At 35.0% G+C, this 16,176-nt stretch overlaps 1 protein-coding gene across 2 annotated transcripts in view; it reads left to right on the top strand.

Moving 5' to 3' along the window:
* Window positions 1–16,176, top strand: part of epg5 (ectopic P-granules autophagy protein 5 homolog (C. elegans)) — a 124,358-nt gene that overhangs the window by 66,997 nt on the left and 41,185 nt on the right. For both annotated transcript variants that reach the window (XM_028805745.2, XM_051930026.1), the window contains exons 23-30: window positions 1,024–1,190; window positions 3,528–3,755; window positions 6,697–6,817; window positions 11,151–11,298; window positions 11,858–12,029; window positions 12,786–12,948; window positions 14,448–14,590; window positions 15,775–15,931. In XM_028805745.2, the coding sequence (XP_028661578.2) occupies window positions 1,024–1,190; window positions 3,528–3,755; window positions 6,697–6,817; window positions 11,151–11,298; window positions 11,858–12,029; window positions 12,786–12,948; window positions 14,448–14,590; window positions 15,775–15,931 (1,299 nt within the window). The remainder of the gene's footprint in view (window positions 1–1,023; window positions 1,191–3,527; window positions 3,756–6,696; window positions 6,818–11,150; window positions 11,299–11,857; window positions 12,030–12,785; window positions 12,949–14,447; window positions 14,591–15,774; window positions 15,932–16,176) is intronic.

Raw genomic sequence — 16,176 nt, forward strand, 5'->3', positions numbered from 1 at the left:
CAGAAGGTTTGAGGGTCTAGGAAATTAAGATTTGGACTTTCTTCTAAAAGGAGATGAGTAAACTAAATAGTTTTCCCTAGGCTACTTTTTTATCTTCTCTATATCGCCCATGCTATTCTGAATGCATTAAGACCATAGACAGCACTGTAAGTACAACATGTGCGCAGTAAGGTTGCACAGTATACCAGTACTGAAAAAGTAGTTTCATTACCAGAAGTAAATGTTAATTTCGAAAGACCTTGTGGTCCGCTGTTTGTTCTTAAAAATTTTCAATATGCTGTACACTCCTCAGGGGAAATCAGTTGACATGCAGGAAACTTCATAAGGGAAGTCATCCACCCCACCCCCAACATGCTGGAGAATCCATGGTGGACAGCACTCTCTTTGATGTGCTGTAGTCTCCAGAAAGGAAACAGCAACCCTAAAGGGCTTTGATGTGCGGGAGACTCCACGGGAAACCCTTATCTGTTATATCAAAGTCAAAATTTTAGTATCGATCCAACATCGGTGAGCAGTATTAGAACTGCAAAGCAGAATGGCAGATGATTTCAGTTTCAAATTAATCAATTTACCATAAACTAAGGCAATTGTATTTTCACCCTCCCATCCTTGTAAATATTTAGTATTGGCAAGAAATATTCATATATGTACACCTAATACATACTTACTGCAATACCACTCATCTCCTTGTACTTTTTTTTTTTTTTTTTTAAAGTAAAATACTTAATGAACTATACATCATTTGCATTTTGTGAACAACAAAGCAACTTTTTCTATTGTCTTGTTTCAGACATCATAATAAAATTAATATATCCAAGAGAGTTCCTTTTACTTGTCTATTGTCTTGTTTTCAAAAACATTGGAAAAATTGATGATTAGAGCAACCCAAATGTGTTGAACAATTTGAAAATATATTTGCTAAAATATTTATTTTTTGTAATCACTACCACTTTTCACAAAAACTGTATATTTGGCATATTTGGACTTCATACATTCCAATTCAATTGTTCTTTTATCTTCTAGAAAGCACAGAGTCGACTGAAGCTACCCATTGTCCCATCTCTTTCAAGACTTATGATTTATCGCTGGGCACACCAGGCCTTGGCAACACCTGCTGATCATCCACTGCTTCCTTTGATATGGCAAAGATTTTTTCAGCTCTATTTACGCCAGCCTGGACCAGAATTTGGGTATCTGCTCTGTTTTGTGTACCTTTTTAATAAATAGAAAATCTCTGTCCATGTCCACCAAAGAAATACTTTTGGCTGTGATCTATTTCACACTTCTTCAGTGGTGACCCTGCAGTTACCCAAGCTAAATATTTTCTACCATGGGTCAACTTGAGTTCAACGTTTCTTTACCGATCAAGTACAATTTTATAAATGCCTTCACACCTACAAATAAAGTACAGTTGTTTCTTCTAAAAGACCTACTACCTAGTGTTGGTATATTTTTGTAGATTGGAGTTAAATCAGAGGATTAAGTTGTACTTTAAATTTATTGTCATAATAGCACACTCTAAAACAGGCAAGTGTCTGTGAAAAAAGCTGCTTTTGCCATTTATTGCAGAGTAACAATACATGAGTTGTCTTAATCAGTGAAAAACTCTGCCAGGGATCTCTCGTTGGATTGGTAGATTTAGTAAAGAGCCCTGGTCCATTTGGTTTTCTTCTTTGGTCTTTCTTTTTTAACACTATCTGTTCTTCTAATTTCTTAAAAACCTCCTGGGTAAATGGAGGAAACAACAGAAAGGCCCCTTCTCCATTATAAAAATATCAATATTTATTTATGTAGCACATTTTCTTACAAAAGTTTTGCTCAAAGCTTTTCAAGACTTACCAAAGGAGACTTATAGCTGTAATTGCTGCCAAAGAGGCTTCTATAAAGTACTGAATTAAGGGTTTGCATACTTAAATGAATAAGAAATTTTACTTTTTGATTTTTAATAAATTTGCATACCTGTCTGAAAATGTGTTTTCACTTTGTCATTATGGGTTATTGGGTATAGATTGATGGACAAAAAAAGTAACTTCATCCATTCAAAATTAAATCTACAATACAATAAAGCACGCAGAAAGGAAGGGGTCTAAATACTTTCTGAATCCACTAGTTTTTACTGCAAATCTTTGATCTGCCAAGGGATGTCTAATATTTTTGGGTGCCATCTTTTTATAAGCTTATAGTGATGATAAAGAGCATCACGAGATCAGGGTTGCATGACCAAAAACAATCAATCCACAACCAATATTTTTAATGAAATTAAATCAGTGTCACTAAAATGTTGTTTATGATATGTCTATCCCATAAAAAGATAGAATTGTGTAAATTGATAAGGACAAATAACCCAAATTAAAGCAAACAAAGCTGTTTGAATATTTAAGATGTTATGCAAAATCATTTATATTTATACCAGACTGTTTATAGTTTTTTACACATCTGTAACTAGTTATATTTATAAACCAATGCATCTCTTTATGAAACCTACTGCAGATTTGTTGTATTTTAATATATGCTGGTTGCTACGTTTATATGAGTAAATAGTCATGAAATGCTTTATTACCTTGCTGTTGTTATCTGAAAGGATCTTGGAGCTTTTGCCTACTAGGATGCAAGTCATCATATCTGAAGTAACAGGGCCATTTCCAGAAGAGGTCTTAGTTGTCCCCATTTCCAGGACTATACTTTTCACAGAAAAATTTCAGCCAGTTGTTCAGGCACAAGAATCTACTTTTGGTCCTATTCCATCAGCAAGGATCTAGAAAGAATGACTTTTACAACAGTGGTCCTCCTTTTTGTCTGGGGAAAAAATAACTAATGAGGCCAGTTTCAGCATCACTGAATGGCAGTGACAAGTTCACACATGTCTTCTCTTAATCTCCATTTACTTAAATTGATAAGGTTCAACTCCTTAAATCTTTCTTCATACCTCTCAGTCATGCAATCAGTCTTCTAGAGGTGCAGTGCCTTTTTCTAATTATGGAGACCAAAACTGTACACAGTACTCCAGGTGAGGCCTCACTAGATAGATAGATAGATAGATAGATACTTTATTAATCCAGTGAGTTATAGAGGTTAAGCTGTCCAGATGTAGACAGTGATGAGTTCGCTGTGATTTCTTACCACTTTGCCTTGTTCACTCTTCTGTTTTTCAAGCTGGAGTACTTCTTTAAACAGTGCAGAATTATTTTTTTTTCCTCTTAAACTGTTTCAAGAGTTCAAAATTAAGTTATTTTCTGTGAATCGATGAAGTATCAGTTCCATTATGTTTTTTTTTTCTTCTTCATTTGAAACTAACAAAACTGGTTGGTTGCACTCTAACATTTATTTTTGTTAATCAACAGGCATGTCAGAACATTTTAGTTCATATTTTCAGTAAATTTGTAATGTTTAAGTTAACTGTATGTTACTTGTAATTAGTCCATATGTCAGATATTGTAAACTTCCGCTTTAAACTAGTAATGTGTTTCTATGCTTTCAGAATGGAACTCTTGCTTTTAGTTTTTATTTTTATTATGTTTTTACTTCAGATTGGAAGCCAAAGGTTGCATTGGTAGACGTTACTTCCACAGCTCAGCCCATCTGAACTTGCTGAAAGATATGAGACATCGTCTGACAGAAGTAGCTGATTTTCATCATGCAGCCAGTAAAGCACTGAAAGTGCACAGAGACCTGGAACACAGTGATGAGGAAAGAAACTTAGAGACACCAACAAGAGAACATATGACCTCTCCACAGTTGCATGAGGAACTTGTTCGGTAAAAAATGTTACATTTATTTATTAAAAAAAAAAAACAACTTAGCATAACAAATATATTGTGTTAAAACTAAAGAAAAAATAACACATGACTACATTATGTCAAGATATACATTACGCACATTAAATGTTGTTAATCATGACATCATCTGGAAATATTTTGATGTTTTTTTTAATTTCACAGCTAAAAAGTACTATTGACAAACTTAAACTTACAGTCCTCTTGATGTTATTTCATCATGTCTCTTAGTTGAAGCTTTTGATGTTCTGGGTCCATTTTTCTTAGCTATTATCAATGTTTCTATTAGTGAGGGTGTATGCGGTGGTAGGACTTTGCCTGAAAAAGGCAGAATTAAATCCTGGAGTGCTAGCTAATTTTCGCCAGATTTCCCCAATGCCATTTCAGGCTAAAATCTATCCATCCATCCATTTTGTAACCCGCTGAATCCAAACACAGGGTCATGGGTGTCTGCTGGAGCCAATCCCAATCCCAGGCAGGGCGCCAACCCACCAATCGCCAATCTACCTAACCTGCATGTCTTTGGACTGTGGGAGGAAACCGGAACACCTGGAGGAAACCCATGCAGACATGGGGAGAACATGCAAACTCCACGCAGGGAGGACCCGGGAAGCGAACCCGGATCTCCTAACTGCGAGGCAGCAGCACTACCACTGCGCCACCGTGCAATTTATTTGAGATCTACCAATCTGGCCTTCAGCGTTACCATGGCATTGAGGCAGCCCTCCTAAATATATTTAATGACATCTGTTTCATTACTGGCTCAGGTGGGGCTGCAGTCCTTATCCTCCTAGACCTTTCTGCAGATTTTGACACTGTTGACAATCAGATCTTGCTGTTGCGGTTTGACCATCTGGTTGGGCTTAAAGGAGCTACTCTTAACTGGATCAGGTCATATCTTGCCAGCAGACACTTTCAGTGTCTTTCACTTCCTCTTTCTCGTTTATTGCTCCTGTTAAATGTTGTGTTTCTCAGGGATCCATTTTGGGTCCTATTTTGTTTTCTATATATCTTCATCCTATAGGCTAATATTTATTTTCACTGTTACGCTGATGATACACAGGTTTATATTCCTGTGTGTAACTCTGCAATTAGCTGTGCAATTGTCTTTTTAAACTAAGGTCCTAGATAGCTGACAATTTCTTGAGCTCGGTCAAAATAATCCAGAAGTGCTGATAGCTGGTCCTTCAGCCAAACCTCAAATTAGTCTTGAACTTTTTGGCTCTGTCACTGACTTTTGCAAACTTCAAGTTTGTAATATTGGTGTCATTATTGACAGTAACCTCTCTTTTGAGAGAAACATTAACTGTGTAGTCAAGAGTTGCTTTTTCCAGCTTCATCTTTTAGCCAAAGTCAACCCTTTTTTTATTTCCTAGGGATCTTGAGAAAGCTACTCATGCTTTTATCTTTTCTTGGCTTGATTACTGCAACTCATATTCTGGGATCAGCAAACCCCTGATACGCAAGTTGCAGTTGGTTCAGAATGCTGCTGCTCGTTTTTTGGTTGGGGCAAGAAAGTTTGATTCTGTTTCTCCAATATTCGCTGCCTCACACTGGCTGACTGTTAGTTTCAGAATGGACTTTAAAATTTTGTTGCTAGTTTTTAAATCATTACATGGGTATGCCCCTGCATATTTACCTGAATTGTGTGTTTTACACCAACATCCAGAAAGCTTACATCTACCGGTCACTTGTCTCTTATGGTCCCTTGCACTAAGTGTAAAACTAAGGGGGACAGGGCTTTTGCAGCTGCTGCACCTCATCTGTGGAAATGTTTACCTCATTAAGTTTAGGAGTCACCTTCAACTGAGCTGTTTAAAAGTAGATTGAAGACTCATTTCTAGCTTTCAGTGACCTTCACGGATACTGATGGTTTCCATACTCTTAGTCTCTTCTTTCTTTTTCTTTAACTCACAGCTGGTCATACTTTGTTTTATTGTACTTTATTTCTATTTATTTTATTTATGTTCATTTTATGTTTTAATGTAAAGCACTTTGTCTACAGTATTACTGATGTTGTTTTAAATGTGCTCTATAAATTGACATTGACACAAATTATATATTATTTAACAAAAAGTGACATGCTTCTATTGTTATTTTGAAATCGGGCTGACTTTAAGCAAGCAATTTTGTATCTTAGCCATAAGGGCACAATACCTACCATTTTATCCTAGTATATTTTTACTTTAAATAGGTTGTCAGAGATTCTTATTAATGAAAGCTAAATAAAAGCAGTAGACAATGTTTACCTCAGCCAAAAGGCCAGAAAAAAAAATGTTATTTTAATCTGAAATGATTGTAAAACTATAAGATATGTGTAATTATCCGGCTATTCCAAATGGTTAAAAATGAAACTAATTTTAATTAGCCAATAAACATATTGTACTATTTTTAAATGGTAAATGAATTAACAAAAAGTGATACTTTATCTTTTTTTTTTTTTGTGGTTAAAATCAACTCTCATGTTGTTGAACAACATCAAAATATGTTTTTAATCAGTTTTTTTTTAAGATAGTAGAAGAAATATAAATTATTTTTATGTTTAATGCAATCAGTTTTTCTGCAGTTTTATAATGATGGAAAATCATGTTTTCAAACAAGTTCTTGATAGTTGGTTGTGGTGGTGTATGAGAATTAGCAGTCTTGCTGAAATAAGCTAAGGAAATATTTAAGGATCAAATATGAGTATATTATGTGAAATATTACCTTAAAATAGAGTGAAAATTTCCATAGTAGGATTGTTATTATTAGGCACCTTAACAGTTACATTTTGCATTCACAACTAAGTTATCTATAGCAGATTCATCCCTAGCATAATTTTTTCCTGTATTTTTATTCTGAAACATTGAAAATAACTAAACTAAATTTAGTTCTCTTGAATTTTCTTGCTGCCCTTTGACTTTTTGATTTTTTTAATCCACAGTCTTTTCCAAGTGTTTTCCATTTGGCTCGGAGATGACAACCTACAGAGGCAGGAAGTATACTTGCCTTCCTTACCAAAGCAGTATGATGCACACAGGTTGGCCAAAGTAATGCAAAAACAGGTAACACAAAATATTACATACTGCTAATAGAAATCGGTTGTCTAACTTCTAATTAAATGGTTGGCAGATTAAGAATGTATGTAAGTATGTTTGCTATTTTTGACTTGTATTTAACTTGTAGTCAGAGCTGTCCCTACAAGGGTGTAGAACACAGGACAATTCAACCACATTATTTCTACTGCAGAAGTGTAAGTCTTTCTGAAAATAAAATTTCCACCTTTAAGGATTTACAGTGGATATAAATAATCTACACACCCCTGCCAAAATTGCAGAGTTTGTGTAATAAAAAATGAAAAAAAAGAGAAATCCTGTCAGAACTTATTCCACGTTTATTTCAAAACTGCAGTCTAAATTCAGAAGGGGAAAACAGATCAAAAACTTTAGTAAAAAAAAAAAAAAAAATACAAAACCTGGTTGCATTAGTGTGCACACCAATTTAATAATTAAGTGGTTTAATAACCAAGGATGTGACTGCTTTCAGAATCAACCAATCACAATAAGTCTCATCTCAAATAGTAATTAGTACATACCTGACATCAATTAAAGTGCCTGTGATTGAGCTTAGAGAGAGTTTAGCTGTTCCTGTAGGATTATTCGGATATCCTCTTGGTTGCAACTCCAAAAGATGTTGGCTTTTAGAACATGAATGGAACCTCAAAATTGAAAAGTATCATTCAGGACAAAGGTACAAAAAGTGTACAAAGCATTAAAAATCCTATGGAGCATGGTGAAGACCGTCATCAACAAATGGAGAAAATATGACTCAACCAAAATCGAGACTGATGACCAAGTCATCTAAGACTCTCAAGACTGATGAGAAGACAAGGAGAAAACTGGTCAAAGAGACCACCAACAGGCCTACAGCAACATTAAAGAAGCTGCAGGATTTCCTGGCAAGTACTGGTTGTTCCCTACATGTTACAACAGTCAGTCGTATTCTTCATATGTCTGGATTGTGGGGTAGGGTAGCAAGACGAAAGCCTTTCCTCATAAAGAAAAACACTGAAGCCTGGCTAAACTTTGCAAAAAGGTATACCCAGGCTCCCGCCACATGTACAAATGTATTATAGTCTGACGAAGCCAAGGTTGATAAATTTGGCCATAATTCTAAAAGGTGTATTTGGCTTAAAAATAACAGCACATCATCAAAAGCACACCATACCGACAGTGAAGTATGATGGAGGCAGCATCATGCTTTGGGGTTGCTTTTCTTCAGCTGGAACTAGGGCATTAGTCAAGGTGGATGGAATCATAAATCGCTCCAAATATCAGTCTATTTTGGCACAAAACCTTCCATGATTCTGCAAGGATCCTGAAGATGAAGAGGAACTTCACCTTTCAGCATGACAAAAGCATACATCCAAATCAGCAAAGCAATTACTTCATCAAAGGAGGATCAATGTTCTGGAATGGCCCAGCCAGAGCACAGACTTTAATCCAGTTGAAAATCTGTGGAGTGACCTCAAGAGAGCTGTACACAGGAGATGCCCTCAAAGTTTGACAGAACTGGAAAACTTTTACAAGGAGCAGTGGACAAGAATTGGCAAGTACAGATGTGCCAAACTGATAGACTCTTAACCAAAAAAACTGAGTGCTGTAATAAAATGTAAAAAGGTAATTAGTATTAGTTTAGGGGGTGTGCACACTAAAGCAACCAGATTTTTGTTATGATCTTCTTTTTTCCTTAATTCACTAAACATTTTGATTTGTTTTCATCCTCTTTGTAGAGATTGAAATTTTGCAGTAAAGGTGAAATAAGCCCTGACCGGATTTCTCTTGGTTTAATTTTATTATTACACAAAACATGCCATTTTAGGAGGTGTGTGTGGACTTTTATTTTACTTATACTGTATATATACAGTGCATCCGGAAAGTATTCACAGAACATCACTTTTTCCACATTTTGTTATGTTACAGCCTTATTCCAAAATGGATTAAATACATTTTTTTCCTCAGAATTCTACACACAACACCCCATAATGACAACGTGAAAAAAGTTTACTTGAGGTATTTGCAAATTTATTAAAAATAAAAAAAATTTAAAAATCCCATGTACATAAGTATTCACAGCCTTTGCTCAATACTTTGTCGATGCACCTTTGGCAGCAATTACAGCCTCAAGTATTTTTGAATATGATGCCACAAGCTTGCCACACCTATCCTTGGCTAGTTTCGCCCATTCCTCTTTGCAGCACCTCTCATGCTCCATCAGGTTGCATGGGAAGCGTCAGTGCACAGCCATTTTAAGATCTCTCCAGAGATATTCAATTGGATTCAAGTCTGGGCTCTGGCTGGGTCACTCAAGGACATTCACAGAGTTGTCCTGAAGCCACTCCTTTGATATCTTGGCTGTGTGCTTAGGGTTGTTGTCCTGCTGAAAGATGAACCGTTGCCCCAGTCTGAGGTCAAGAGCGCTCTGGAGCAAGTTTTCATCCAGGATGTCTCTGTACATTTCTGCAGTCATCTTTCCTTTTATCCTGACTAGTCTCCCAGTCTCTGCCGCTGAAAAACATCCCCACAGCATGATGCTGCCACCACCATGCTTCACTGTAGGGATGGTATTGGCCTGGTGATGAGCAGTGCCTGGTTTCCTCCAAATGTGACACCTGGCATTCACACCAAAGATTTCAATCTTTGTCTCATCAGACCAGAGAATTTTCTTTCTCATGGTCTGAGAGTCCTTCAGGTGCCTTTTGGCAAACTCCAGGCGGGCTGCCATGTGCTTTTTGCTAAGGAGTGGCTTCTGTCTGGCCACTCTACCATACAGGCCTGATTGGTGGATTGCTGCAGAGATGGTTGTCCTTCTGGAAGGTTCTCCTGTCTCCACAGAGGATCTCTGGAGCTCTGACAGAGTGACCATCGGGTTCTTGGTCACCTCCCTGACTAAGGCCCTTCTCCCCCGATCGCTCTTTTTAGATGGCCGGCCAGCTCTAGGAAGAGTCCTGGTGGTTTTGAACTTCTTCCACTTACGGTTGATGGAGGCCACTGTGCTCATTGGGACCTTCAAAGCAGCAAAAATTTTTCTGTAACCTTCCCCAGATTTGTACCTCGAGACAATCCTGTCTCGGAGGTCTACAGACAATTCCTTTGACTTCATGCTTGGTTTGTGCTCTGACATGAACTGTCAACTGTGGGACCTTATATAGACTGGTGTGTGCCTTTCCAAATCATGTCCAGTCAACTGAATTTACCACAGGTGGACTCCAATGAAGCTGCAGAAACATCTCAAGGATGATCAGGGGAAACAGGATGCACCTGAGCTCAATTTTGAGCTTCATGGCAGAGGCTGTGAATACTTATGTTCGTGTGCTTTCTCAATTTTTTTATTTTTAATAAATTTGCAAAAACCTCAAGTAAACTTTTTTCACGTTGTCATTATGTGGTGTTGTGTGTAGAATTCTGAGGAAAAAAATGAATTTAATACATTTTGGAATAAGGCTGTAACATAACAAAATGTGCCGTTAGAGATGGCAAATTGCCAGCATCCCCGGTCACAATAGTATACATATTTTCCCCGTAATATCTCTTATAACGACATATATTTATGGTCCCATGAGTTTTGTTGCAGAGGTATTCCACCTTGTATATACTCCACTTTTTATTAATGTACACATACAGTTTTGCAAGGCGTTGTTGTCTTCTTGATTGAAGAAAAAAGTGTGAACCATCTGATCAAATTTGAAACAAAAACGACATACCTGCTGCGTGAAGTGCAATTTCAAACAAATACTACATAGCATGATTATTCTGTGCCTGAAAGATTGTAGCTGTGTGAGTGCAATGATTTTTTGTTTTCAATAATTATTGCTAGTTTATGGTCATTTTATTGGTTGCAGCGTCAGTAGAGGAAGGAAGACAGCCAAGAGACTGCTACCTCTGCACAATTCTTCTATTCAGTGTGTCATTCTATGGCTGAAGACACTGCCACAAGTACATGATAAACAAAAGGCTTGTTTTGGCAATTTCTAGAACATTAGTACTGTATTGTAAGTAAATACAGTAAGTACTTGCCTACAATATGGTAAGTACTAATGACTTCAACTCAGTCAACCATAAATTGGTCTGCAGTAGAAATAATGTTAGGTTTGTTTAATACTAATCAGCAAAAGCATAATTCCCTCCACTGTACAAGTTTAACAGCCAACAGTTTTCTGCTATTTAGCATACTCCTCTGTTAAGATGTATCATAATAATATTAATAATCTTTTAAAAGTAATTTTAATTGAACATAAATAAATATTAGACCTTTACATATGTTGTGGACTGTAAATGTATTTTGTTGTTTTATAATTTTATTTCTTTGTTTTATTTTTGTGGTTTTATTTTTCTTCAGGACCTGTGGATTGAATATATCGACATCAAAAGAGTACAGCATGAACTAAAAGAGCTTCTTAGTGTTTGGACTAATGGTTGCCTTGAGCCAGCATTTGTTCATAATAACAGTGTTTCTATCTTTACTGACTTTATTAACCCTCAAGCAGGCAAGTACCTTATATTATATTTTTACAGCTTTTTGTAGTTTTAATTGACAAATAACTTCATTAAAGGTAGGTGCTGTCTACAATACCAAAAATGTTAACATTTTAGTGTTTCAGATGCATCTGTAAGGTAGAAAAATGTTAGTTTAAGGATAAGTGTGGTATTTTTCAAGCCAAAGGTATTTCTTCGCAGTCTTGGTATGTATCAATTTGCCACATGAAATTGCTTTCTAAAGGGAAGCATTGTTTATAAATCTTCAAAAATACCTAGTCTGCACTTTATAATAGAGGTTAAAAATTAAGAGAATGAAATTGTATGATATATTTTTGATTGATGCCAGTCAACAACAACAACATTTATTTATATAGTACATTTTCATAAAAACATAGCTCAAAATGCTTTACAAGATGAAATAAACAATATTAGGAAGTATTATCAATGGCACAAATTGTGTTTTCAAAATCCAAATTGGTAAATATTTTAGCAGTTATAAGCACATCATAAAATGTTGTTTTCTTTCTTATTTATGAGCCAAGTTATCTCATCTACTTATACTTGTAGCACAAGAGCGAATTCTGACAAATCTAAAGAAGCATGATTGCTCACAGCCGCCATTACCTTTGGTACCAATGAGAGCTCCTGTCCAAAATATATCCATTTCAATGATGTCTGATGAAAAAGCACTGAGAAAACTTGTACACCAGAATCTGACTACACTGCAACAACAGGCCAAGTATGTAAGACAGTACCATAATTAAAATAAATTTTTTTTGCTATTTGCTACAGTTTCTTGATTTTTATTAGTTAATGTGATGGTGTTCTTCTTTCATTGAAAATATATTTAAGCAGAATTCTACTTGAGCCAGAGCTGACTGTGAAAGTTGTGTTAAACATTTTTGAAATTTTTTTATTCATAGGATTTTATTAAATATAAACCGGCATGAATAAAACATCACACATGCTGAACGATATTATCACTTCCACAGGATGTACAAATTAAAAAAACTATTTGGAACATGTTTACAGTAATTTGCAGTGTTATTAATATTTTTTTATTTATGTAATCTTTTTACCTTTTCATTTGGTGCTGATGCTACTGTAAAAGTGTTTTATGTAATTGGTAACACTTTTAATATATATTTTTTGTAATTTTGCTTTTACAATTTCAGCCAGTTTCCTCATCTGTTTATGCATATATTTCAAAGAAAGTAAAGATCTTTAACTGTTATCATATCACCTCTAATCAAAACATGCATTTAATTCATTTTGTTGTCCAATGAACAAATTAGACCCTGTTGCTTTAAAGTTATGCTTTTGATTATTAAAAAAGATTTTCAAATAAAATATGTTGTTTTCCAAATCTGTTTCACTAAACTTGAACTCTGTTCAAATAATGCATTTTGATACTAAAATTGGTTGCTGAGCGATCTAATCATCATGTTTATCTTTGCAATTTTAATTCAAATGCTTTCTCTCTGTGGAATTTCAGATTGGCAACTTTATGGGAGTTCCAGCAGGTAGCACTAGATAGTGAGTTGTTGGACACCCTACCTCAGTTATATAGTAACCGAGAAGAACAGCTCTCTGTACAGTTGGAGTGCCATGGAAGTGGTGGACGGTCTTGTCAGGGCTCTGCTATTGTTAATGCCAAGGTTAGATTTGCTTGTTTTCATATTTCTTTGCACATATGTCAAATTTTATATAATTAAAGAAGAAAAATATGCAGGAAACCAGTTTCAATTCAAAACATGATGCAAGGAGCATTAATAATAAAATATAGTTTATTATGTAAAATAAATAGTTGTTTACCATGAACACTGTAAGCTGGCAGAGCCACTTAGTTTTTTACTTTTTATATATATATATATATATATATATATATATATATATATATATATATATATATTAGACAAAAAGCCTGTTTCGACAACGTAAGATGAAACGGGCACGAGTTTGTGTCAGCAGTGTATGAAGAACAAATGATAAGTTAAGAAATAAATAAGAAAGTGATGTAAGTAATGATAATTAACTAAGAGGTTTGAGATATGTATGACTTTACCATGGCGAAAAATACGGTACACTTACAAAATACATGCCGAAAAATACGGTACGCTTACAAAATACATGCTATCTATGACAATGTTTTTTGTTTGTATACTGGAGGCCTGTCAGTATGCAATTGAAGTTGTAAAATCTCTCTGTAGACTACATTTTTTGTGAAGACACTCTCACTGTTTGGTAGTAATTTCCCTTGATGTGGCCCATCTTTAACTTGCACCTTCACATCACTCGCCCTTCTGACTCTTGAAAAAGCCACATACAATTGACCATGGCTAAAAACGGGTTCGGCAAGGAATATTCCTACCATGTCAAATGTTTGTCCTTGTGACTTGTTTATAGTCATGGCGAATACTAGTTTGACAAGGAACGCCCTTTGAATTTGGAAACACATGTAGTCTTTAAGCTTAATTTATTTTGTGTCATGTGCATAAAAATTGCCATATTTTATAATTATGTAGGCCTATGGCAGTAAAAGGGAAAAAATGAGAAATACAAATCAACGAAAAGTAGAAGAAGAAATGAAATTTTTTTTGTAATGATTTTAGTCCGCTTTACTCATTACTGTACAGGCTTGTACTATTAGTTGATGAATTTTCCAGGCCTATAGTATAATATTGAATGATGAATGTTCCAGTAAAATATGGAATAGTAATAAGTATAAGCACCACAAACCTGATATAGGTGTCTTGAATGAATGTGTAATTGAATCAGAATGCGTAATTAGGCCTCGAGCTGTAGTCGAAATCGCCTTTCAGGCGTTTATTTATATATATATATATATATATAAACTCTCTGAATATACAGAAAGTTTAAACTCTCAAATTCTCTCGCCTTACCAGAATTGTTTCAAAAGGTTTAATATTCATAAAGATTTTGTGGCTTAATTAAATCCCTGAAGTGGTAAACAAAATGGTTTGGCTAAGGCTGGTTCTTGAAAAATAAGTGAATATTTTGTGAATACATTAATAAATGATATTTTATGAATACATTCAAATAATAATGATAAAAGGAACTTATTAATATAATTGCTTTGCGTGATGTATGCAGTTCTACTTTGTTCATATGAATGTATAATTGACATTCTTTACAGTTTGAAGGCATGCATAAGCATGAAGCAGTCCAGAACCAGATTCAGAGTCTTAAACGTGACATTAAACTGCTTCAGGCAGATGCTACAAAACCTCCTCCTCAAAGTGTTGCTGAGGCAGCTGTGCATGTGGAAAATTTAATCACGTAAGTCATCATGTCTTCAGTAACATCACATGTGTTCACAGTTTAAAAAAAAAAAAAAGTATTAATGGTTAAGTAGGTTATCATAGTGATTTAAAGCATATTATTGTTCTATTTATAGTAATTAATGTTTTTTTACATTTATTTCCTTCACAGTTGCTTTTATCCAAAGTGACTTACAAAAGAGGTAAACATAAACAAGTAACATGAGGCTAGGGCATGTTTTGTTCAGCAAGTATAGTGTTTTTTTGTTGTTTTTTCTTCAATCAGTTAGACAGATATTTACAGAAGAGGTGGATTTTCAATTACCTATTTATTCTGCAGCTTAGATAATTAGGACTCAAAACTTTTTCCGAATAACTGTTTTAATTGTGCTAATGTATAACAAAACACTTAATATTATTAATATTATTGATTGTGCTGTAAATCAAAATGTATCATATGCTGAATGTAACATAGGTTTATGGAAAGCAAGGAACCACTTCAGTTGCTTATGCAAACAATAATAGATAATTTAAGATGACAGATGGGAACTTGATTGGAGGAAAAATTATTGGGTCTGCAGTTGTAGCAGACCTCAACAGCCTAGTATCTGTCTTCTTACTTTGTGTTCAACCCTGATGATTACTTTTAAAAAATTAATATGCAGCCTTCTCAAGTGTGGTGCTGAGGTGTCACCCGTTGCATGGCTGCACTCGGGTTCTAACCTGGGGTCCTAGGTTGGTTTGTCATGTAGTGGGTGCAGCAATGCGCTGTATCAGTGCATGCTCCTAACCTATATTTTTTCAGAGTGATTGAAAAGGAATTATGTCTGTTTCGGTTTTTGCTGGAGAGGAAGTGTTTTTCCAGTTTTGGGAAATGTTTTGACAGTGTTATTGCTTTTTACTGACAAACTATTAAATAGCGCATAAGCAAGATGTTTTTATCAAAATAAAACTGAAACATGTATAAAAATTATTCTCAAATATTTTCATTTACTTTTGCAAAATTAAAACAGCCTGTTGACTAATGTGATGGCGTTCATGAGAATAGAAATGTTTACAGGATATATGCTGAATACATAGGTTTATTTGTACATTTTATTGTGAGCATTATAATAAATTATAGCTGCGATAGGCTTTTTTGTTTGGTTGTCATGCAATTAAAAGTGTTTAAAATTAATTATTTCTTTTATCCTTGTATTTCAGTACCCTCGTAAACACATACAAACTCCAGTACACTGCTTTGTTGCAAAAAGTTGGAATTTCTACGTTTTACCAGGTGGTTTCCTTTGTGTGTGATGACACCCAGCGGCATCCACCAACAAGACAATTTTTTTCCTTCTGCATTGAGATGCTGGGACAGGTGGGGACACTTTTTTTTCTATTTTTATAAAGCTCTTTATATTGTTTTAACAGAAACCAATACCTAGTCTGCAATATCAAACAGTGTTTATCTATGCCAGAAACATTGTTCTTGAAAGAGAATGAATGTCTTTTGATTGTATGCTTCGGTTAATATGAAATGCTAATATAAACCTCACCATCAGCCATGCTGCAAAATAGTACATATATTTTTTGTGTTTACAGTTTTACACTTCTATATCTCTG

The sequence above is a fragment of the Erpetoichthys calabaricus genome, chromosome 7 (assembly GCF_900747795.2).
Source record: "Erpetoichthys calabaricus chromosome 7, fErpCal1.3, whole genome shotgun sequence".
In the NCBI taxonomy this organism is placed as follows: domain Eukaryota; kingdom Metazoa; phylum Chordata; class Cladistia; order Polypteriformes; family Polypteridae; genus Erpetoichthys; species Erpetoichthys calabaricus.